At 39.7% G+C, this 27122-nt stretch overlaps 1 protein-coding gene across 6 annotated transcripts in view; it reads left to right on the top strand.

The window, feature by feature from the left end:
* The window catches only part of dscama (Down syndrome cell adhesion molecule a), a 304891-nt gene that overhangs the window by 158635 nt on the left and 119134 nt on the right, over positions 1 to 27122 (top strand). For all 6 annotated transcript variants that reach the window (XM_062048353.1, XM_062048352.1, XM_062048351.1 and 3 more), the window contains one exon: positions 23875 to 24021. In XM_062048353.1, coding sequence (XP_061904337.1) covers positions 23875 to 24021 — 147 coding nt within the window. The remainder of the gene's footprint in view (positions 1 to 23874; positions 24022 to 27122) is intronic.

Raw genomic sequence — 27122 nt, 5'->3', positions numbered from 1 at the left:
ACCTTCCGTCGGCAGCCAGCAGAAAGGAAGTTTAAGCAGATGTTCAGGTGTGCTGAGGAATTTAAGCGCGTGTTCAGGCCTACGTATTGCTAAACCGAGCCTACCCAACCATAAAGTGTCTGTGTTAGGCATGGCTGCATGAGTGCTGGTGGTGTTCTGTCAAAATGAGCTGATTCACCAAACAAAGCTACCAGTTGATTGTTCTTCAAACAATGGTGATGAAAATGAAAATGTAGGCTACCATTATTTGCATCAATGTGAACTTCCTCACGCTGTAAGTGTCTGCATGCTCACTGGTCAGAAGACACAATTGAAGAAATATAATGTAAAACAGTTACTTACTTTTAGCAAGTGACAAATTCAACACAAGGTAAGTCTACACAAAGTACGAAGTTTTGATTTATATTTTGTTTGGGTGCTCATGCTTAGTAGCTCTTATTTATGTGTAGCGCATTTTGACAGAACACCGGCACCCAAGAGAAAACATGAAATCCATATGCCATGCGGTGTCCTCTGCAAAGGACACTTGTTTTTGGTCTGTTTTTTTTTCTTGATCCACTCTTCTCTCACTGGTGAACAAGGCTCAGAGGTACTTGAACTCCTTCACTCTGAGAAAAATCTCCTCCCTAACCCGAAGATGGCACTCCACTCTTTTCCGGGCGAGAACCATGGACTCGGACTTCGAGGTCCGACTTACTGCCGCCAATGCAGACCAAGCTCTGACACCGATCATACAGGGAGCGGACCGCTACAATCAGACGGTCTGATACCCCATACTTTCTGAGCACTCCTCACAGGACTTCCCGGGGTACACAGTCAAATGCCTTCTCCAAGTCCACAAAACACATGTAGACTGGTTGTGGAAACTCCCATGCAAACCCAAGGAGAGTATAGATATGGTCCATAGTTCCACCACCAGGAAGAAAACCACACTGCTCCTCCTGAATCCGAGGTTTGACTATCCAGCGTAGCTTCCTCTACAGCACACCTGAATAGACCTTACCGGGAAGACTGAGGAGTGTTATCCCACGATAGTTGGAACAGATCCTCCGGTTCCCCTTCTTAAAGAAAGGAACTACCACCCCGGTCTGCCAATCCAGAGGAACTGCCCCCGATGTCCACACAATGTTGCAAAGCCTTGTCATCCAAAACATTCCCACAGCATCCAGAGCCTTAAAGAACTCAAGACCGATGTCATTCACCCCCGGGGCCCTGCCACAGAGGAGCTTCTTAACTACCGCGGCAACCACAGCCCCAGAAATAGGGGACCCACCACAGATTCCCCAGGCACTGCTTTTTCATAGGAAGATGTGTAAGTGGCATTGAGGAGGTCTTTGAAATACTCCTTCCACCGATCCACAACATCCCAAGTCGAGGTCAGCTGCACGCCGTCCCCACTATACACGGTGTTGCCAGTGCACTGCTTCTCCCTTCTGAGGTGGCGGTTGGTGGTCCAGAATTGCTTCAAAGCCGTCAGGAAGTTCCATGGCTTTCCCAAACTCCTCCCATGTCCGAGGTTTTGACCGTCAAAGCTGCACACCGCTTGGTCTGTTGGTACCTGTCCGCTGCCTCCGAAATCCCACAAGCCAAAAGCACCCAATAGAACTCCTTCTTCAGCTTGATGGCATCCCTCACCGCTTGTGTCCACCAGCGGTTTCTGGAATTACCGCCACAAAAGGCACCAACCACCTTCTCGACAATAAAGGCACGGAACATGATCCCCTCGGATCCAGTGTCCAGTGTCTCCCTCGTGACATGTTCAAAGTTATTCCGGAGGTGAGGAAGAAAGAGCGGAGCTGAAAGGCAAAGCGCTCAATTTACCGGTTGATCTACGTTCCTATCCTCACCTATGGTCATGAGTTTTGGGTTATGACGGAAAGGACAAGATCACGGGTACAAGCGGCCGGAGTGATTTTCCGCCATCGGGTGGCAGGGCTCTCTCCCTTAGAGACAGGGTTAGAAGTTCTGTCATTTGGGACGAACTCAGAGTAAAGCCGCTGCTCCTCCACATCGAGAGGAGCCAGATGACGTGGTTCGGGCATCTGATCAGGATGCCCCCAGAAAACTTGGCTAATGAAACAAAAACTTGCACAAAGGCAAAAACTATAAACATGAACTATACAACACTTACTGTGGCATGAAAAAACGTGCAGGGAACAATGGCTTGGAATGAAAGGTAGCAGAGGTAGTAAGGATAATGTCACCAGGACGATCAACAGAAAAAGACAGGCTTAAATAACAGTGACATGATTAGTGACAGGTGCGCGAGTGCAAAGCGTGAGACAGGTGCGTGACATGAGGACAGGCGAAAACTAAAGGGTTGTCATGGAAACAAAAACAATGGAGCGTAAACAGAAACTAAAGAGTCCAAAAACCAAACATAACTGAACAAAACAAAACATGATCCAAAAGACATGACAGATATACAGTTAATTATTGTATTTTTATATGTCTATTTTTTTATAGTCAGTATTAAACTTTACAGTGCAGCATATTTGTAGATGTACATATATAGAGCTTGATGTTTCTTAGGTGTAGGGATTAGTGCCAAAACTAAATTAAAAAAACTAATATATGAAATATACACGCAGCGAATAAGTGCGGCCTAAAGCACGTCTTTTTTAAAAATTGATTCTTGAACATTTAGAATCAGTTCAGAATTGGGATTCAGATGTGAATAGATTTTATCCAACACTTCTATTACACAAGCATGTTTATTTGCACCTCCGCTGTGTTTTACAATTGTTTTTGCTGTGATAATTATGATATTATATGATATTATTTACATTAATGAAATATTAAAATTACAATTCAGTTCAACTTGCATGTCACAAAAAAATTCTTAAAAATAAAAATGCACTTTCTTTAAAGGCCTACTGAAATGATTTTTTTTTTATTTAAACGGGAATAGCAGATCCATTCTATGTGTCATACTTGATCATTTCGCGATATTGCCATATTTTTGCTGAAAGGATTTAGTAAAGAAAATTGACGATAAAGTTCGCAACTTTTGCTCGCTGATAAAAAAAGCCTTGCCTGTACCGGAAGTAGCGTGACGTCACAGGAGCTAGTATTCCTCACAATTCCCCATTGTTTACAATGGAGCGAGAGAGATTCGGACCGAGAAAGTAATGATTACCCCATTAGTTTGAGCGAGGATGAAAGATTCGTAGATGAGGAACGTTACAGTGAACGATTTGAGAGGCAGTGATGGACGTATCTTTTTTCGCTCTGACCGTAACTTAGGTACAAGCTGGCTCATTGGATTCCACACTCTCCTTTTTTTATTGTGGATCACGGATTTGTATTTTAAACCACCTCGGATACTATATCCTCTTGAAAATGAGAGTCGAGAACGCGAAATGGACATTCAGTGCCTTTTATCTCCACGACAATACATCGGCGAAATGCTTTAGCTACGAGCTAACGTGATAGCATTGTGCTTTAACTGCATATAGAAACAAAAAAATAAACCCCTGACTGGAAGGATGGATAGAAAATCAACAATACTATTAAACCGTGGACATGTAAATACACGGTTAATGCTTTCCATGCTGGCGAAGGTTAACAATGCTGTGCTAACGACGCCATTGAAGCTAACTTAGCAACGGGACCTCACAGAGCGATGCTAAAAACATTAGCTCTCCACCTACGCCAGCCAGCCCTCATCTACTCATCAACACCCGTGCTCACCTGCGTTCCAGCGATCGGCAGAAGGACGAAGGACTTCACCCGATGCGTTTGGCGGCCCGGAGACGTAGGAAGTCAAGGTGAGGTCGGCGGCTAGCGCGGCTAGCGCTCCAACAAAGTCCTCCTGGTTGTGTTGCTGTAGTCCGCTGCTAATACACCGATCCCACCTACAACTGTCTTCTTTGCAGCCTTCATTGTTCATTAAACAAATTGCAAAAGATGTCCAGAATACTGTGGAATCATGAAATGAAAACAGAGCTTTTTGTATAGTATTATACGGCTACCATAACTTCCGTTACTCTGACTTCGTCACGCGCATACGTCATCATACCGCGACGTTTTAAATGTCACTTTATAAGTTAACCCGGCCGTATTGGCATGTGTTGCAATGTTAAGATTTCATCATTGATATATAAACTATCAGACTGCGTGGTCAGTAGTAGTGGGTTTCAGTAGGCCTTTAAACAAAATGTGTATGTTTTCTATTTTTTTTGTACGGTTCAGACATCGTTTGATTTGGTACGAGTATCGGTATTAATGTAAACAATACTCATTCCTATTTATATGTAAACCTTTTCTTTTTTTCTTGTTTTAAAGGGGACTTAAAGTTATAATGTAGAAGTGTCACAAAAAAAAAACCTTATCGAAATGAAAAGGTAAAAAAGAACAATATAGAATGTCAACTAAAAGTCAATGAAACAAAATCATAAGTAGTTATCAAATTTGACACGTGCAGCATGGTTCAGAGTCAGCCTTGTACATGTTGCCACATTAATCCCTGCAGGAACACTTGCAGTAACAACACACCCTTGTGTGCGACACCCCACTACTTACAGCACCAGGACTGTGGCTTGCAAGGCGAATAGCCAGTGTGTTGCCATGGAAACCCCCACCAGCTGTCAGTCGGCCTCCCACAAGAGTGACAAAGTATTTTTATTTGAGGGGTTTTACATAGGTGGGATCTCCCAGTTATTGACATGCTTATCCCAGCTTGATCATAGTGGAGTCACTCTGCCAATAACTCTGGTCGGCCCTCCTGGGCTCATCAAACACGTCTAATTACTCTCTGATGACACGTACTCACACACCGTCATTGCTTTACCTTTTGTGTAGGATTGGACAGTGTAGTCCTCAGCCAAAAATACTGAAAACAAACCAGTATCAAGCCAATACCAAAACTCACCTGGGTATCAATACTATCAATATTTTGATCGATTCGCCCACCGTTAATACAATGGTAATTCGGGATATGAGGTTAATCGGTTCTGTCATACAGAAAAACCTGTATTGCAAAACGTTGTCGCCCGTTAAAATGAATTAAAATCAATTTGATTGGTCATTGATTTTTTATTATGAACTACGATTGGATGAACCAAAAAATCGATTGGTTTAACTGAATTTCATTTTTAAAATACAAAAAGTTCAATTGAAAAACAAAGTGTTCTTCTTTTTCCTGTCGAAAAGCAATCTACATCTTCTAACTGCATATAAAAAAAATGTTTCGATACAGTAAGAAATCTTGTATAAAAACAATACAATAGAATGTAGTCCAACAACTACAGTAGTTTTACAAAATATTGTAATAATAATGTACAGCATTTACCTTGGGTAGTGGACTTTTACAGTGTCTCCTTCCAGCTGCGTCTCCATCAAACACGCTATTTTCATGGATAAATGTCCGCTTTTAGATAATGGCCTTGTCGGCTTACTCTGCTTGAGTATGGTGCAGACCAGCTGCTACGCTCCAACTGTTTCACTAAGTTAGCTAGCTGCACGCTCAATCATGTTTTCGACTATTTATTTTTTTAATTCAATGACTATCATCCACTTCTTCTTCTCAGCACTGTACTTTAACACTCTATATATTGGTTGGATCTAATGAGGTTCACTGTGACATTCGCTACGGCAACTACCATATTTTTCGGACCATAGGGCGCACCGGAATATACTGCCGATTAACTGGTTTATTCAGGTCTATTTTCATACAAACGGCGGTCCAGATTATAAGGCGCATTAAGGGGTCATATTAGGATTTTTTTTTTCTACATTTAAAACTCTATCTTGTGGTCTACATAACATGTAATGGTGGTTCTTTGGTCAAAATTATTATGTTTTACAGATCTCCTTCAAGTTGCTTTGCGACCTTCAGGATGCACCGTTTTGTGGGTGGTCTTATTTACATAGCTCACCTTTGACAGCGTCTTCTCCCCGTCATCTTTGTTGTAGCGGTGTAGCGTGCAAGAACGGGAATCGAATATGTCAAAAGATGGAGCTAACTGTTTTAATGACATTCAGACTTTACTTAAATCAATAACGGAGCAGCATCTCCTCATCCGTGGCTCACTCGTGCAACAACAATACAGGAAATGTTTCCCGTGAAAAACCGTCCGACCGGAACTCTCTAATAACTAAAGTTCTGCAGGTGAATTAGGTAAACCCACTACATCGGTAGTTTTTAGTGCTTCCATTGCGAGTCTACTGACAGATATAAGTTAGAAAGTTACTTTACCTTATATTAGAAATGGCAACAGCGGAGGATGAATGCCCCATAACAAGAAGATAGAGAAAAAGAAGAAGCTTATCAACTACGGTGTCGGCACGGACTACAATGGTATACTCGCGCAATTTTTCAGGACTTATGCAGATCCCAAATACACATCAGCAGGTACCAGAAGGTAAGAAAAGATGGTTCTGCACAAAATTGCGAAACAAAACGCCAGATATTGTCTGCTAATAGGTGCCACTTTGCTGTCCTTATACACACACACCATAATAATACCCGTATAATGAAGCACAGCTGACTACAGTAGCTGTAATGCTCTGACAATCCATCAAGCGGTGCGGGTTCGTAGCTTACCAAAGTCGTACTAAAACATGTTGACAGATTTTTGAGCGTTGTGTGTAATGTTCTATAGAACATTAAAGTTTTTGGTGTGGTTTACTGGCGTCATCTTGCATTCTACGCATATCTCTTATATGTGACTGCCATCTACTGGTTACACTTGTCATTGCACCATGTACCAAATACAATTGCTTCGAGGTCGGTAAGCACAGCCAGAATTATTCTGTACATTAGGCGCACCGGGTTATAAGGCTCACTCACAGGATTTTAAGTGTGCCCTATAGTCCGAAAAATATGTTATTCGGGCTGGGTGGTATATTTTAGAAATAAATATATATTTGAGACTACCACTATACTGGTATCTTTTGTACACGTTTGGTAAAGCCGTTTGCGGCCGGTGCGGCGCACCACTGCTGAGAAAAGGTCCGGCACACAGGAAGTCTCTACCGCCCTCTAACGCATTCATTACTTTCCCTAGTAATAAAGTACATTTATTGAAGAGTAATTCCATTAGTAAATAAATTACTTTTTTGGTTAAGTAATGAGTAACTGTAATTAATTTACTGTTAATTAACTGTAATGTGATGTTGAGTTTAAACTAAACACTTTGTACGTTTTGTTTAAAATATCAATATACTGTACATCGTATATCACGATTCGGCCTCAAAATACTGGGATATCAATTTTGGTCCATATTGCCCAACCCTACCAACTAGCAGTGAGGAGGCTTGTAACTGGAAAGACAGCTAATATATTTCAAACAAATAAGCTGTGGCACTCGTATGCTGAGGAACAATTATATTTGACTCGAACCTGACACACAGACCCGTGCCATTTTCCTGTGAGTTGGCACATTGTACATAAAATTGACATCATTGTAAAGTGGCTGCAGGCGTGTCTCGTTGCTTCACCCCACACCGTAAGTAAAGAAACTAGCATATGAAAAACGAAAATGGAAACAACCTCAATATGACAATCATTTTTAAAACATACCTTAGTTGTTTTTATTTTGTACTACTTTATTGTCAGAGTATCCGAAGTCAAGGATGTGAAGCTGGACGGTAAAGTTGCAATATATGATATAAATTATAGTCGAGGTTTCTGTGGTTTATCCGTTATACAGTGCTCAATACCGGAATATACGTTAGGTCAGGAAAAAACACAAAGGCTATTTCATCCCTACAAGCCTGTTTTGCGTTCCCCTGAAGAGCAGGGAAACCTGCGAAACAGGCTCGTAGGGATGAAATAGTCTACACTACCGTTCAAAAGTTTGGGGTCACATTGAAATGTCCTTATTTTTGAAGGAAAAGCACTGTACTTTTCAATGAAGATAACTTTAAACTAGTCTTAACTTTAAAGAAATACACTCTATACATTGCTAATGTGGTAAATGACTATTCTAGCTGCAAATGTCTGGTTTTTGGTGCAATATCTACATAGGTGTATAGAGGCCCATTTCCAGCAACTATAACTCCAATGTTCTAATGGTACAATGTGTTTGCTCATTGGCTCAGAAGGCTAATTGATGATTAGAAAACCCTTGTGCAATCATGTTCACACATCTGAAAACAGTTTAGCTCGTTACAAAAGCTACAAAACTGACCTTCCTTTGAGCGGTATGTGTTTCTGGAGCATCACATTTGTGGGGTCAATTAAACGCCCAAAATGGCCAGAAAAAGAGAACTTTCATCTGAAACTCGACAGTCTATTCTTGTTCTTAGAAATGAAGGCTATTCCACAAAATTGTTTGGGTGACCCCAAACTTTTGAACGGTAGTGTATATGTATATAAATTTCATAAGTTTGGCTGACTTAAGAGCTTTTAATACGATCGTCGTACTGTGATAATGCACGTTGAATGCTGAATATCAAGTATATCAAATATCAAGTCCTGCCCGTGATTCCTTATTACCCGGAGAACGTGGGTGTGTTTGTTACAAAATGAATGAATAGATAAATATCAAAAAACAAAGCCAATAGTAGGAAATTCTTTAAATATTTAATTTATTTTGTCACACTGGGACACTGTGACAATATAAATTAAATACCACAGTGGCCTTGTGGTTAGAGAGTCCGCCCTGAGATCGGTAGGTCGTGAGTTCAAACCCCGGCTGAGTCATACCAAAGACTATAAAAATGGGACCCATTACCTCACTGGTAATGGGTAACTCAGCATCAAGGGTTGGAATTGGGGGTTAAATCACCAAAACGATTCCCGAGCGCAGCGACTGCTGCTGCTCACTGCTGCTGCTCACTGCTCCCCTCACCTCCCAGGGGGTGGAACAAGGGGATGGGTCAAATGCAAAGGGTAATTTCACCACACCTAGTGTGTGTGTGACTATCAGTGGTACTTTAAATTTAACACCGCCATTCTGTGTTTTTGTCTGATTATAACTGTGATCAAAAATGCTATTGTTCAATTAACTGTAAAAAAAAAAAAGTATCAGCATTTCTTGCATTTTTTACCATTTTTACCAGCCTTTGTAACTGGTTTCGAAATGGTTCTATTATCATTCACATATCATGCCAAATAATATATAACGATGTATATCGTTAGTACAAGATAGATTTTAGGCCTCATTGCCCATCCGGAACAGTTGTTTAAAGGATAAAGTACTAGACCTCTTTTATGTCTCAATATGGCCGCGTCTTTGTTGTATCCTAAAACCACAACCAGAGTGCACATAGAATTTGATTGAGGCTGACACAAGAGCACTATGACAAACACAAAGGTTTCCTGTTGAGACCTGAGATGTTTTTATTTAATAATTGCTCTGCCTTGCCACGATGTGGGATTTGCATATGAAAGTTGCGTCGCCCGCCTCGTTCTTGAGAGTACGGTAATTTGTAAGTCATTTCAGCTTGAATCCCGTTGGGGCTCCCCCTCCCACCCTCCCTTCTTAGTCTTTTATCTTCTGTCTTTCTCTCTCCGCATCACTCCATCGCTCCTCCACTCGTGTCTCAATTAAAGAATATTGAAGAAGCTCAGAGAGCCAAGGTAACTCTCTGGGGGACTTAAAAAAAAATTGCTTAGCTTTTATGTTCAAACCTCTGATGTTAACTAGTGCCCAGTGTAAGCATATAACCTGACTCAGCCTTTTCATTGTGCTCTGCAATTTTGTGTTCAGTTCAAAACATTGTGTGACTAATAAGAGGCTACTGACAAAGAAGCTAGTACTAAAAATAGAATAAATTAACATTCCCAAAAATTATAATAATTTTACAAACCCCCAAACCAGTGAAGGTGGCACATTGTGTAAATCGTAAATAAAAACAAAATACAATGATTTGAAAATCCTGTTCAAGATATATTCAATTGAATAGACTGCAAAGACAAGATACTTGACGTTCGAACTGGTAAACTTTATGTTTTTTTTGCAAATATTAGCTCATTTGGAATTTGATGCCTGCAACATGTTTCAAAAATGCTCATCAAACACTTATTTGGAACATCCCACAGGTGAACAGGCTAATTGTGAACAGGTGGGTGCCATGATTGGGTAGAAAAGCAGCTTCCATGAAATGCTCAGTCATTCACAAACAAGGATGGGGCGAGGGTCACCACTTTGTGAACAAATGCGTGAGCAAATTGTCGAACATTTTAAGAACAACATTTCTCAACGAGCTATCGCAAGGAATTTAGGGATTTTACCATCTACGTCCATAATATCATCAAAAGATCCAGAGAATCTGGAGAAATCACTGCACGTAAGCGATGATATTACGGACCTTCGATCCCTCAGGCGATACTGCATCAAAAAGCGACATCAGTGTGTAAAGGATATCACCACATGGGCTCAGGGACACTTCAGAAAACCACTGTCAGTAACTACAGTTCGTCGCTACACTTGTAAGAGCAAGTTAAAACTCTACTATGCAAAGCGAAAGCCATTTATCAACAACACCCAGAAACGCTGCCGGCTTCGCTCGGCCCGAGCTCATCTAAGATGGACTGATGCAAAGGGGAAAACTTTTTTGTGGCATGATGAGTCCACATTTCAAATTGTTTTTGGAAACTGTGGATGTGCCAACTTTTTTGCAATCTGTTGATGCCATTACATTCTAAGTTAATGATTATTTGCAAAAAAAAAAAATGTAGTTTCTACGTTTGAACATTAAATATCTTGTCTTTGCAGAATATTCAATTGAATATGAGTTGAAAAGGATTTGCAAATCATTGTATTCTGTTTTTATTTACAAATTACACAACGTGCCTACTTCACTGGTTTTGGGTTTTGTAAAACCCAGATTAATAACCGCACTTTGATAAACTCACGGACCAGTGATACTGCTCATTTCCTGGAGAGGAAAGAAGATAGTACACTAATCGCTAGCTAGCTTAAATGCTAACATGAATACAAAACACCTTACCAACATCATACCCCGAAGCTTTGATGCCAGGTTGATACCAACATGCAAAAAATACATCAATACCTGCTTTTATCATTATCATTAGTATCGAAATACTGCAGAAAATGTTTTCCTCTGCGAGTTGCATCAATTCTCGGCGCATGGAAGAACACTTGCTGTCTTAAAAAAAATCGCCAATGTTTCCATGTATTTAGTTGTTTGTGGAAGCCTGTCACAAATACATGCATGAAAATAGGATAAAGGAAGTGTGTCAGTGTAGCATAACTGTAGGTGTGGCGTAACTCCGCTTCAAAACACACCTTACGTATACAGAAATCATCTGTAATGCACTTTAGCTACTTTGTTGTTATATTTAGGGACTAGAGGTACATATTAAAAGTGAAAGTGTGTCTTGCAGCATGTATCTATCCAATAATCAAATACAAGCGGTCACGAAAGAATTCACAGTGCGAGTAAAAGCTTAACATTTTGGCAATTTTATAATAATAATCTGAATTTTACTTGGCAAAATTATGACAAAAGTCATCATTTTACTCAAAATATGTCACTATTTTACAAGAACAACAGAAAAATTGGCAATATCGTGGTGAAAGTCAAAATTTTATATGACAAATGTCCCCATTTTGCCTTAAAAAGTAATGATTTAACATAAAAAAGTAATACTTTTACAAGAAAATATTGCAATTTACAGAAACAGAGAAAATATGATAAATTGTTCCCAATTTTATAAGAAAAAAGTCGACACATTGTGAGAAAAAGACTGCTTTTAGTTCCTTATTTTTATTTTTATTTTTTATTTGTAGTTGGTTTTTAATCTTCATTATTTACCTCAAGTTATTACAGTATGTCTCTATATACATATTTTTTTTATTTATTTTTTAAATTAATGTTGGCCAAAGGGGGAGCAATTCAATTTTTTACACACACTTGTTATTTCATATGTTGGCCAGAGGGGGATCACTTTTAAAACCAACACACAGTCAATTGGAAAAATCCCTCCTTTTTGGGACCACCCTCATTTTGATAGATTTCACCACCATTGGTGCAAATGAGACATTCTCTGTTCGATGCAATGGTTTTCCGTATTGGGACCATGATTCCGGTCCTAACTTGTTCACCGGTCCTCATATGGAAGGTACTTTTCCTTGTTGATGTCTCAAGAACGGTAGAAATACAAGAGCACACACACACACTGCAGACAGTGTTAGTATGCAGCAGGTGGAGCAGAGAGGAGCGGTGGAAAACGTAGCGACGCGCCTCCAGTCGTTATTATTGACCGTTCCTCCATGCAGCCTGTGCTGCATAAATGCATTTGTGCTCACTTGTATGCGCAGAGCACACACCGAAAAGACAAATACACGGACACACAAGTCAGTGGTTGGGAGGGGGCAGCAAGCAGTACACACACACACACAGCATGAAGAAAAACACCCTGGGCTCACAAGGACACGTATTGATTGTACGCCTGTAATGAGGAGGTTCTAGAGAGAAGGATAGCAAATTGTGCTACAAAAAAAAAGTTAGCAATCAATCACAGTTTCTGAAATAAAATCTCGTAAACACCCTTTTTTTATTGTTAATCCTGTTTTATCAGCCAAACACATGACACATATAGACAAGCGACCATTAACACCTGCTTATATTCCTTTTTCAAAATATAATTTAAAATGATATACATACAGTACAGGCCAAAAGTTTGGACACACCTTCTCATTCAATGCGGTTTTTTTTATTTTCATGACTATTTACATTGTAGATTGTCACTGAAGGCTGATATCACAACTATGTACTGAACACTAAAAAGGTGAAATAACTGAAAACATGTTTTATATACCTAGTTTCTTCAAAATAGCTACCCTTTGCTCTGATTGCATGAAAATATAGAAAACGCATTGAATGAGGAGAAGGTGTGTCCAAACTTTTGGCCTGTACTGTATATATATAATATAATAATATGAAACAAGTGAGATATTACTGTCAACAGCGAGTATTACTCTGAATGTTTCGATAGTTTGAATGGGTTGAGAAATGTAAAAATAAGAACTTATTCTGCGTTCCGTTTACATCGGAAGTTGGAAGTCGGAGCTCGGAATGCCGTCACAGCCAAGTTTTGAGCAATCCAGTTACGAGGTCGAAAATGAAGATGGCCACATGTACGAAAGCTGTTTTTGCACTTGCTTTGTCTGAATATAAACAATTTATGAGAAGATTTGGACTCTGTCGACCAGGGGCGTCACTAGCTTTTAAGGACAGGGGGGGCTTAGCCCCCAGGAGATGCACGGATGCGAGCGAACGTAGCGCACGAGCACAAAACTTCACAAACGGCTAACAAAGACTTAGAAATTAATCATTGTTATTATTATTATTTCGGTCGGTTTATTTTCAATCTGTGTTCAGTACAACAACAAACATGGGTTAGCACAGTGACATTTTGTTTATAGCATCAACAAGAAACAATTACTTGCATGATCCTTCAAGATACACTGAAATACAATGAAAGTCATGGCATTAGCCTCTATGTTATTCATTCACAACATAGAGGCTAATGCCACCACTCTAGCTCACAATATAATAATTGTTTGTTCCCAAATATTTTGAAGTTGCACAGATTTCATTTTGGGCACATATGTGACTAAAATGGTTGTAAATTCAAGCCCTGAAAATAGTACTGAATTACTTGAATTAAAGTAATATCGGGATCGGGATCATTTGGCTTGTATATCATATATTATATATATATATATATATATATATATATATATATATATATATATATATATATATATATATATATATATATATATATATATATATTATGGCAAGCCAAACCTAACCCCCCCCCCCCCCCGACCCCCCACACCCCGGATTGTAAATAATGTAAATAATTCAATGTATATACCCTGATGATTATCTTGTGTGATGACTGTATTATGATGATAGTATATATCTGATAGTATATATCTGTATCATGAATCAATTTAAGTGGACCCCGACTTAAACAAGTTGAAAAACCTATTCGGGTGTTACCATTTAATAAATGATAAATGGGTTGTACTTGTATAGCGCTTTTCTACCTTCAAGGTACTCAAAGCGCTTTGACATTATTTCCACATTTACCCATTCACACACACATTCACACACTGATGGCGGGAGCTGCCATGCAAGGCGCTAACCAGCAGCCATCAGAGGCAAAGGGTGAAGTGTCTTGCCCAAGGACACAACGGACGTGACTAGGAAGGTAGAAGGTGGGAATTGAACCCCAGTAACCAGCAACACTCCGATTGCTGGCACAGCCACTCTACCAACTTCGCCACGCCGTCCCCCATTTGTACGGAATATGTACTTCACTGTGCAATCTACTAATAAAAGTTTCAATCAATCAATCAATCAATCAATTTCAGCATCTTCAAAATTGGTAAGAAAAACTATGGCTGCACTTTCCAATCAAACAACTATTGTGTAGTACTTGCAATACTTACAGTGTAAACACTTTGTAGGACTCACCAAAATTAAATGTATCATCAAAAACCACTTCTTGAGTATGGAAACACATCAAGGACAAACTGAAATTAATTACTTTCAAATCAGACTCAGGAATGTAAAAAAAACAGGTATAACAACGAGTCATTATCAGCTCAGTGTTGATTGTTAAATTAAAAAAAACATTGCAATTTGACTCCCACACATAACATTCAAACATTTTCCTTGAAAATGAGTGTTTTTCATCTCAATGGGACTTTCTAGGTTAAATAAAAGTTAAATAAAATACAAATTCTATAAAAATATTTTACATTTATTACCACATGAACACTCTGAAGTACCGAAAATGACTACTTTTGAGCACCAATATTGATTCTCGGGTAACGGTAATTGTTAGCGCATTAGTTCTTATGTGAAAGCATCCTTCTCTTTATACAACAAAAAATAAGACGCTAGACCAAAAAGACAGCTTGAAAGAAGCAATGAGGTTGACAGGAACTAGTGTAACTACGTAAACAGGAACAAGAATACTAAACCGTGATAAGAGATACTGCAGGCGGACGTCGAAGGAAAACACGCTCTTGCCGTGTTACCCGGTGAAGATTAGCCCGGCGCCCTACCGGATCGGCACATCCCCACTAAGTCCTGCAGCGCTAGCCAGTGAGCCAATATCACTGTCCGGCGCAGCTCTTAAATCATCGGGGAGTGATCTTTACACAATGTACTGTGTTATTGTACCCCCACATTAGCTGTCGGCCTCGCCGTGCCTTCTTGCACTATACACTACAAATAGACAATAATAAGATATAAATAGTAGAACACTGGCATGGACAGGATGATGGGAAAATGAAACAGGTAAAACTGCATTCTCTCAATTTTGCATCTTTAAAAAAAATTAAATAAAAAAATAAAAAGTTCCAAGCATCACCTTTCTAATTTTGTCATATTTACCACATGCTTAGACGCACATTAGGTCGTGTTAACCGTAAACTGGGGGGAAAAAAGGCGCTTCAGGATATCACAACCCTCTTTGAGCTTTCCAATTAGATAATTTGCTGACAGTGGTGTCCTCACTGTCTATTTATTACTCTGTCACCTTCAACACTTCCCACTCACCATTTTCTTCTGTTATGTATCTATTATGTTTTTTACTGGAGAGTACTATAAGTGTCTGCTCACACGAACCAAATTTACTGTGTAAAAATACTTGCCGTGCAGACACTTAATACAGACGCTTCTGGCCCAGATGCCGCCATTTGAAATATAAATGTTATGGTAAATTTTTTGTCTACTTTATATCTTTTGTTTTCGCCCTCTTTTTGTGCCCATGTGTGCATTATGACGGCGTGGCGCGGTTGGGAAAGTGGCCGTGTGAGCAACCTGCGGGTTCCTGGTTGGATCCCCACCTTCTACCAACCTCATGACATCCGTTGTGTCCTTGAGCAAGACACTTCACCCTTGCTCCTGATGGGTCGTGGTTAGGGCCTTGCATGGCAGCTCCCGCCATCAGTGTGTGAATGTGTGTGTGAATGGGTGAATGTGGAAATAGTGTCAAAGCGTTTTGAGTACCTTGAAGGTAGAAAAGCACTATACAAGTATTATCCTTTCCATCCTTTGTAACTGACCTACTGTGTGGAACAATTTCCCTTGTGGATCATTAAAGTTTGTCTAAGTCTAAGTCACGTTGCGCATGGTGGCATGGCCCATGGATGCAGAGGCGACAAGAAGGTACAAGGTTCTTTTATTAGAGAAACATTTATACAGCACCAATAAAGTCAAGGCAATGGACTACGGGTGTGTGAAAATGAGAAGGCTTGGTAAAAGCAAACCTAGCACCAAATGTATGCAGAAAACACTGGCAAAAATGAACCAGTGCCTTCTGTGAAAAAAAAACAACCCTCGCCTGATTAGTGATCAGAGGATCTCTTGATCAATAATCAGGAGCAACTGTGGAGATCTGCGCTCAGAACAGAGAGTGGACATTTTAATCAGGAAGTGCTGTGAGGGAAATAAATACAAAACACAGTACAATACATAGTGTCATGACCTATTATGTATATCATAATATATTTTAATATGTTTCATTATTTTCAGTGTTTGTTTCCTGTCCCGCGCTCTTTTTTTTGTTCCACTTCCTGTTTGGCTCTCTACCAATCCTTCCGGTTTGAAGTTGAGCGCAAGCTGCAACGAACGCGTCATCTATCCACGGTGTGTAGCCGCCTCTAAGATACCGATCCTTACCACCATGGTGGAATTAACACAAAGTTTCTTCCAAGTAACATTATCACTGAAGGACTAGAAGAAAAGGAATGACTAAGCATGCAGGACGACACATGAAGCTAAAGCTTCAATGTAAATGGGGGTGATTGATCCCGATGTGGATACCATCAATTCTTTGTGTACTATCACTATATAAATGAAACTAGAGTGATAAAGTCAATATTGTTGTTTTTTTTCTTCTTTTTCCTTTTTTTTACGGTCATTTTTGTTATTGTTGACAAACCCAGGGAGTAAGTCTCTGAATACAGAAAGGCGTTTGGGGTAAAACCCAAATGATTTAAATGATACCAATAGTAGTTTTTGCTTTTGTTTAGCTGTTGTGCACTGACAACATTTTTTTCTTCAAACAAAATCTGCATGTAGCATTTATTACCACACATTCAATACTTAATCTTATTTACAACAATACTAGTAAATTCTATATTAGATAAGATAAGATTTGTAAAAAATTGTTATTGTGTTTACTTTAGTTACCTGCTATAAAACATTTTCAGTTCCATAATCTGTTGGCTAGGTATCAGATTGGTACATGAAAATCGGATCATATTCCGCGGCCAAAAATGTTAATCAGGACATCCCCACTCATTACTAGAAAAGTACTTGGAGAGCGCACTCTTCCGCCAAGCCCACAGTCAATATTTTAAAAAAGTCCTGATTTTAGGCGATGATCCAAAATGTATTCTCTTGTTCCTTATCCCATTTTTGACACATCTAGAACGTTTGAATCAAAATGTGGCCATAACCTTTTGAGCTTTCCGTAGCGGAATGAATGACCGTCCTTGTCTCTGTGAGTGGAGGCGAGGCCACGATACACACACAAAGTAGTTGAAGCTTCTAATCTACAGTAAGTTGCAACGTTAAGTGACATCGTATAAATCAGTGGTCCCCAACCACCGGGCCGCGGCCCGGTACCGGTCCGTGAATCGATTGGTACCGGGCCGCACAAGAATAAAAATAAAAAAAAAATATATATATATATATATATATATATATATATATATATATATATATATATATATATATATATATATATATATATATATATATATATTTCGTATTAAATCAACATAAAAAACACAAGATACACTTACAATTAGTGCACCAACCCAAAAAACCTCCCTCCCCCATTTACACTCATTCACACTCATTCGCACAAAAGGGTTGTTTCTTTCTGTTATTAATATTTCTGGTTCCTACATTATATATCAATATATATCAATACAGTCTGCAGGGATGCAGTCTGTAAGCACACCTGATTGTATTCCTTTATGACAAAAAAATTAAATAAAAAAATACAAAAATGTTATGTGGTCCCCTTTATTTAGAAAAGTATTGAAAAGTACCTAAAAGTATCGAAATACATTTTGGTACCAGTACAACACTAGTAGGTAGTAATAAGACAACATTAACCTACCGTAACATCACAGATATTTGACATGAATTTGTATTTTCCCAAAAAAAACTTTTGTATGTAACATGTATTAAATCTCCTGTCATGTACGGAGGGTTATTCCCTATGGGCCCGAGTCTGCAATATGGTATCCTTTCTAATATTGCCACAATCCGCCACAGTGCCGTGCCCCACAATTGATCTTCAACCAGACAGATTGCAGCATCATCTGTGCCATATAAAATGTACCGCCATCGCTTATTACTCCTCATAAACGCTGACTACCTCTGCGCTCCCACCTGCTCATTTACATTAGCATAACATCAGCAGGATATTAGCACGGGTGACCGGTGAAGCCTCGCCTTATCAAAGCTCTCTGTGATCCGCGGTCCCCCGTGCGTCGGTCGGGAGCAAACCGCAATGTGAGAACTGAGAGAGACTTTCCCTCCAGAGAGAGAGAGAGAGAGAGAGAGATGAGCTACATCATAACGAACAGTGTTACTCTCGCACATGACACAGCGCCTCAGAGCCGAACGCGCTGCAGTAAATAACTGCCATTGGATAGCAAATATTTGCTTCGAGACTTTCACTATTGGACAATCTGTGTTCGTCCAGCGATAAATGCATGCTTTCCAGCACAGTGGGATGTGATTGTTGCCTTTACGTGATATTTGTCAACAGTGGTTGGAATGGACTTCTTGTACTCTGCATTTGTTGGAAGTGGAGAAACTCATCAAGTCCCAGTTAAGGATGGGTAGGGTTGCGCGATATTGACCAGTGTACGCATGTGGCAGACGATAGAGCAGTGGTTCTTAACCTTGTAGGAGGTACCGAACCCCACCAGTTTCATATGCTTATTCACCGAATCCTTCTTTAGTGAAAAATAAAAATAAAAAAATTCTTAATTTAATCTTAATTTATAATATTAATCATGAAATTATGTTATTATATTAAAGAAATACTAATAAAGATATATTTTACAAACAGAAAGTTACAGGAATGTACACATGATTCCATGTTTACATCTCATTGTGCAACATGTGAATATTTTAATGGGAACTAAATGCAATATCTGAAAGGGCTACAAATGATTTCCAAAGCAGGACCCCCACCCAGACATACAATACTAGTACACAGCTCCTGAAAAAACAAAATATGTTTTGTTATTGTCATTGTAAGTGGGCGTTTGCTCACGCATATGGAAAATTAGAGGGAACGTTGTTTGGGGGTATCCATAATACGCTGATAGGGAAAAGTTGTTATTTACACGATGAGTCGGGTGTGTCTTGACCTCCGCGGTGGAGGCTCCGCCGAACCCCTGAGGCCGACTCACCGAACCCCTAGGGTTCGATCGAACCCAGGTTAAGAACCACTGCGATAGAGCTTTTGATACTTTCGTCATATCGTGATAATGCATGTCGATGACACATTGCATCTGTGCGTCCCTCGGATTTGACAGCGACAAGGGAACAGAGGTGTCCTCGACGCAATGTAGCGATCCTTGCTATGTACAAAGCCGTTTCCAAGACGGCAAATAAAGTAAGTTTAAGTTTGAAGTAAGTTTAAAGCAAGTAAGTTTAGAATATGTGTCATTATCACTTGAAGACGAGGAATAGCTAAACATGCTTAACGATAGCTCTAGAACAGGGGTGTCAAACGTAAGGCCAGAGGGCCGGAGCAGGCCCGCGAACAGGTTTTATCCGGCCTGCGGGATGAGTTTGCTAAGTATAAAAATGAGCTGAAATTTTTGAATGAAAGAAACTGCTGTTCTAAATGTGTCCACTCGATGTCGCAATAGCAGTTCTTTGTATTTTTGTAGATGATGCTACATATTTACAAAAAAATTGACCACATCATGTTAGTACATCAGTCGAAGAAAATGAGCAAACTACATAAACAACATCCTGTATTTTTTTTAACTTATTTTTTTATTTTTATCTTGATAGATTGAAAATTAACACCAATGAGTTGACTGATGAACATTATTACATAATTTATTCAGCAAATATAAATAACGAAAAATAAAGGTAGAATACTATTAGCCGCAACATTTAAGTGTAAAAAAACCCAACAACATTATGATTTGTACATTTTCAGAATGTGTTTGTTCTATTTTTAAACAAAGAAAACAATCTGAAGTTGTCTTTATTTTTTAGTTATCGTGCCTTGATTTTACCACTCCGGCCCACTTGGGAGTATATTTTTCTCCATGTGGCCCCCCCATCTAAAATGGGTTTGACACCCCTGCTCTAGAATGTAATGGTAAATGGTAAATGGTTATACTTGTATAGCGCTTTTCTACCTTTTTTAAGGAACTCAAAGCGCTTTGACACTATTTCCACATTCACCCATTCACACACACATTCACACTGATGGCAGGAGCTGCCATGCAAGGCGCTAACCAGGACCCATCAGGAGCAAGGGTGAAGTGTCTTGCTCAAGGACACAATGAACGTGACTAGGATGGTAGAAGGTGAGGATTGAACCAGTAACCCTCAGATTGCTGGCACGGCCACTCTCCCAACTTCGCCACGCCGTCCCCTCATGTATGGTTACTGTGAAGATCAATACAAATATTCACAGTAACCATACCAAGTATAGCATCTCAGCCCTGCTGGCCTCCCTAGGGACTGGGCTCTCACATTATGAAGTCGGGACCCGGAGTGGGCCACTCCTTTATGAATGGGGGTGCATGTTCATAAGTGGAGCCTTATGGGGGGAAGGGGAGGGGGAAGGGTTGAGATTTTCTTGCCCTGATGTGGGTTCAGAGGCAAGGATTTCATGGTGGTTTGTGCAGCCCTTTGAGACATTTGTGATTAAGGGATTAATACATTTGATTGATAGATTTTGAGCATCCGTATATAGTCAATACTACAGTGATTAGATCAACATTTTTGTTATCGCAACATGTTTTTTGTCGTTTTTTGGTATTGTTTACAAACTCAGGGAATAATTCCTGGGAGCCAAGAGGGCTTTGAGGGCAACAACCAAATATTTTAAATTACAGACAATAATATCTTTCCTTATGTTTAGTTATTTTTTACAACTTTATTTCATTTGTTAATTTAACTTTATTTTCTAAATGTGTCTGTAATAAAAGTGAATATGGAAATAATTAAAATATTTAATTGATATTGTTATACCGCCATTCTGATTTATTGTCTGATTATAATTGCCAGATTATAACACTGATTTAGAAAATTTGCAGTATCAGCATCATCATTGGTATGACCAATATTGACCCTGTAATACTTGGTATTGGATCAATACCCAAATTTGTAGTATCACCCAAAACTAATGTAAAGTATACAAACATAAGAAGAATACGTGCTTATTACATTTTAACAGAAGTGTAGCTCGGAACATGTACAACAGAAAGTAACAAGAATGTACCAGTAATTTAGGAAGTAGACAAATAATAGTTCTGACAAAATAATACAACCGGAAATTACCCAATATCTTATTGCATAACATCAGCCAAATTAGGAGCCTTTGTAACCCATTTTCAAATGGTCGTATTATCATTAAATGCCAAATAATATTTTGCATTTATTTCGTTAGCATTAGGCCATATTTATCAGAATATAGATTTTTTTGCCTAGTATTTTCCTCACTTGAATCATACAGTATTGATTAGCGGTATGTGGAAATTGGTACTTGAGGGTACTTTTGTGTGCTCATTTGTTAAAAATAGGACTGTCAGAACGATTAAAATTAATCACATTTCATTCATAGTGAACTCAAAATCAATTGCGATTAATCGCATATAGGTACCTGCCTGAATAAATGCTTCTGATATTCTGTACATTACATGTACAAGTTAATGGTCTTTATATTTCTGTATGGCAATGTTTGAACTTTCTCTATTACTTAATACAATGTAATATTGGGCCTGCTAATCATTCTGTGATTGAGGACTCGACAAGAACATGTTATAAAATAATTTACACAACATTTCAGCCAGCCAGAAAAATGCCTTTTAATGCCGGTTACAAATGCCGATCCCTTCTGGCTGATACTCTCTCAACTGACAAGCGGTTATCAGCCAATTATGTGTCTCCATACACAGTGTGGAGCCGCACCCCTGAGCTGATATGATCATCTCCATTGCGGTGAATAAACTGTATTTCCTAGTATCGTAATCCAGTATTATTATCACTGAAGGACGAGGCTAAACATGTTACACACCGAGTGCGAGCCACGAGGAGGCATGCTAACAGCTAATAACGAAACTAATCGCTAAGCTCGCTTTAAACAACACCAATAAAAAAGTGCTAAATAAAGTTAAAGAAGTGTCGGTGGAAGCGTGTTACAGCAAAACTAAGCCGTTATTAACAGGAAATCAACGAGTAGATTGATAAAACTTAGAGGGAGGATAATATAACAACAACTGTTGATGGGTCAGCATTGTCGCAGTCAGTACACAACACATAAGAGAAGGACGGATCGATCCATACATTGGTGGTGTCGAGACCAAGAGTAGTATCAGTATATGTTCGTGTGATGAGGTCAACATGTTTATTTAATTTTTTTTGTTGGGTTTATTAATATTGAAAAACTAACATCTTTGAGGGGGAAAAAAACTAACTAATGATTTTTAAAAAAGTAGTATACAGCAGTTTATTGCTGTTTTTTAGTTATTGTGTGTGTTATTGACTTTGTTTTTGATCTAACAATTGTTTGTAATAAAAGAGAATAAATAACTAGTTTAGAATATTGTCTTGATACTGTTAAATGGGCAATAGCACTGCCCATTAATACATTTTAAGAATTTACAATTATTACACGTGATCTGTATTGGCCGATGTCACTCATGGGTGATCGGTATCGAAATAGGCTGTTACGGTACAGGGGAAGACGACAGCACAGACAGCAGGGATGTCGTTTAGCTCTATATTTATTAATATATTTAATAAGAAATGAAATGTGTAAACTAATCTAAAATGTGTATGGTGTGACTATGTGTAGCGATTAACTGAGGAGTGTTACCAGGAATGTTGAGTGAGAGGCGGAAGTCCAAATGGGGCTATAGCGAGGCGTCAAAAGTCCGTGTCCAGGCAGGAGGTCGAGATCCAAGAGGCAGCTAGAGAACCAGAGGGAATACGGGGAAACGAGACACACAGCTCGTGACACTGGAACGAAGGAATGCTGCTGGAAGGAGACACGAGACAAATGACGGCGTGGCGGAGTTGGTAGAGTGGCCGTGTCAGCAATCGGAGTGTTGCTGGTTACTGGGGTTCAATCCCTACCTTCTACCATCCTAGTCACGTCCGTTGTGTCCTTGGGCAAGACACTTCACCCTTGCTCCTGATGGCTGCTGGTTAGCGCCTTGCATGGCAGCTCCCGCCATCAGTGTGTGAATGTGTGTGTGAATGGGTAAATGTGGAAATACTGTCAAAGCACTTTGAGTACCTTGAAGGTAGAAAAGCGCTATACAAGTATAACCCATATATCATTTAACATAGAGGGGGAGAAAACACAGAGTGAGAGAGGGAGAGAGAGAGGGTGCATAGAGCTAGATAAGTCTGCTTACTGTACTGAACAGGTCGCTACGTTCTAGCCCGGAACGCAGGTTTGCACTGGCCTAAGAAGCCCCGGAGACTCATCAGCGACAGGTGTGTAAATTGCTTGGAGGTGCGCCCAGCGCAGCGCACATATGAATATTTTGCGCACCCGGGTGCGCCCGGACGGTGACATAGGCAGTTCAAAACATCCCCACTTACTGTACACCTCTCTACCATGTGTTGTCGTGTTGATGATACATGATGTTGTTGTTTATCTTGTTGTAAATGCTAACACTCACTTCCTTTGTGTTTTTACAGTGTCACGGTTTCTTATCACATCCACGGGAGCCCTTTACATCCTCGACGTCCAAATGGAGGATGGGCTGTACAACTACAGGTGTATGACACGCCATCGGTACACAGGAGAGACCCGACAAAGCAATAGTGCCCGCCTTATTGTCTCAGGTAAAGATTTATTTTTTCTAATCACTTACAATAACTACAGCGCTTGCTTAAGTATTGTAGTGGGCAATACTTGGAGTGTCTCTAACCAGGGCTAAGAACTTCTATAGTCAAGTCTGATTCATTAGGGTCGTTTTATGGAACTTTTTTTCGTATGTTAGCGTGTATGCTACATGTATGCTAGCAATAAAACAGCTAATGGGGATCCACACAAATTAACATATCTCATTTGCAACTTTGTCCACCCCAAAAAGGCTAAAACTAAAATAAATAAAAACGGCAGAGATTGGATGGTTTAGTGAGGTCCTCGGCTCCCCCACATTCCCCATCTTAGAACATCCTCCCAACACGTCCGCTGTACGCGGTGGTCCTCGGGTACTCAGTTGCCTTCCAGAGTACAGTAGAACTTTTTTTATCATTAATTTTTTACTTCATACTAGTATTGTCACGATACCAGAATTTCAGTAGTCGATACAATACCTATGAATTTCCCCAATTTTCGATACTTAATGACATCGCAATAAAAAAAAATACAATTAAAAACTGGACCTATGTACTGTTAAATTCACTACAGTATCGAAAAGTGTTTCAAAGTGTCAATTATTTAAAAATCAATGTGTTTCCACATTTTTTGCACATCATTTAAATCAGGGGTCTCAAACACGCGGCCCGCGAGACGTTATTTTGCGGCCCGCACCTTAATATGAAAATGTTATGTTAGTGCGGCACGCAAGTTTTATATGAATGGCGCTTGACAGCGTCATACTTGTAAACCCTCTGATTTTTCCGGGAGACTCCAGAATTCCAGTGCCCCTCCCGGAAATCTCCAGGGGCAACCATTCTCCCGAATTTCTGCCAATTTTCACCCAGACAACAATATTAAGGGTGTGCCGTGACGGTACTGCCTCTAGCGTCCTCTACAGCCTGTACAAACAGCGTGCCATACCAGTCACATGTTGTATTTGGCTTCTGTAGACACACGTAAGCGACTGCAAGACATACTTGATCAACAGCCACACAGGTCACACTGAGCGTGGACGCATAAACAACTTTAACACTGTTAGAAATATGCGCCACACTGTGAACCCACACCAAACAAGAATTACAAACACATTTCGGGAGAACATCCGCACCGTAACACAACATAAACACAACAGAACAAATACCCAGAATCCCATGTAGCCCTAACTCTTCCGGGCTACAATATACACCCAACCCCCGCTACCACCAAACCCCGCCTGCCCCGAGTTAGGGCTGCAAGGTGTTCTGGGTATTTGTTCTGTTGTGTTACGGTGCGGATGTTCTCCCGAAATGTGTTTACCATTCTTGTTTGGTGTGGGTTCACAGTGTGGTGCATATTTGTAACAGTGATAAAGTTGTTTATATGTCCACCCTCACTGTGACCTGTATGGCTGTTGATCAAGTATGTCTTGCAGTCACTTACGTGTGTCTGCAGAAGCCGCATACAACATGTGACTGTGCCGGTACACTGTTTGTATGGTGAAAAAGCGGACGCGACGACAGGTTGTAGAGGACGCTAAAGGCAAGTATGTTGCTAGGGCGGGAAAGCCATTCAAAGAAGGTGAATTCATTAAAAAGTGCATGTTAGATTTTTTTAAGAAATATTTTCTTGCGGACCAGCCTCACCCAGTTTCTGCATCCAGTGTCCCCCAGGTAAATTGAGTTTGAGACCCCTGATTTAAATGATAGTATGAGCTGCAAAGAGATAACTATAAATGCAAATTTAAAAAAAACAGCAGTGTTCTATAAACTCCCAGTACATCAAAACAAACAATACGGTGCTTATAAATATTTTCATAAATAACAACAATAATCAACTATTGGAACCTTCAAGTATATACAACAACCAATATTATTCTTAATATTCTTTCAGTATGGTGATATGGTGATGTCATTGTCAGGTTCAAACACTGATGACATCTATTAAACAGACAAAGAAGCAAAGAATCAAACAGAGAGAGAATTAAATTTGGCTCAATGAGGAGAGAGCGTACACCTGTACCCTTGTACAGTGTCCCACCACACTCTGACGAAAGATTGTACGCCTCCTCTTTTATTTGGACTTTCCCTGATTACATGGCAACAGCTGTTTCTTAAAGGAAGGGGTCGTAATCAGCCACTGCCTTTGGTTACAAAACATTTCAAAGAGAAGGTGCTTGGAGGGGAGTCAGGTCCTGCTTCCTCTCCGCTTTGTAGATCTCGGGTCAAGACAAAATCTTCCTGTGGATTGCAATACATCAAAGAAACCGACACCTTCATGTCGCTTCCCATCGTACACAGTGGAGTTTTACAAGCCTTTTTCTTGGTAGGATCAAAGACAGCTTTTTTCCTCTTGCCGGGAACTCATGGCAACACAAATTTTTGTGATAACTTAGATACAATTATTCTGACAGTCATGATGTCATTTGAAATGAAATATCCTAATAAAAAGCAAAAATATATATATTTAAAGACACCTCTTGGTGTTTCTATAGTTTTTTTTTTTCATTGTTCCAGACTTCTCTATACGGTATGCCTCTATGCTCAATTTTTGTATTTTTGCTATTTTATTTTGCTTGTTTTATTTCTACAGTGTGCTATAGAAAGATAGTCCCCAGGCCACACTTTGCCCTCCTGGTGAAATAAGTAAAGCGGTGGTTTCCAAAGTGTTGCCAATCGATAGAAGAGTGTTTCTAAGCTGGGCTTTCTTAGCACTTATGGAAGTGATACAGGTTGAGTTGCACGCGTCTGGAGGTTTTCTGCACGCTGTGGTAATGCACATTCCCTGGGCTTGTGGTGGCGGATCTCTGCTCTCATTCGCGGCCGCTTGTATTTGATTAGTGAATAAATGCATGACGCAAGAAACTGCTCTCTTTCACTTTTAATATGTACCTCTACTCAATAAACATAGCGACAGCGTGGCTAAAGGGCATCACAGATGATTTCTGTTATGGTTTATAATCTGGCAAACCAGGCACGTATGAGGTGTGTAGTAAAGTAGTGTGTGAAGCGTAGTTGTGCTCAGGGCCGTAACTAGGATACAACAAATACTGAGGTCAAAAATTGGTTGTCTAAGAGGAACTTTGATAGGCTGAAATCATGGG

This window comes from Entelurus aequoreus, linkage group LG05 (genome assembly GCF_033978785.1).
Source record: "Entelurus aequoreus isolate RoL-2023_Sb linkage group LG05, RoL_Eaeq_v1.1, whole genome shotgun sequence".
In the NCBI taxonomy this organism is placed as follows: domain Eukaryota; kingdom Metazoa; phylum Chordata; class Actinopteri; order Syngnathiformes; family Syngnathidae; genus Entelurus; species Entelurus aequoreus.
This window is presented reverse-complemented; position numbering and strand designations above follow the sequence as displayed.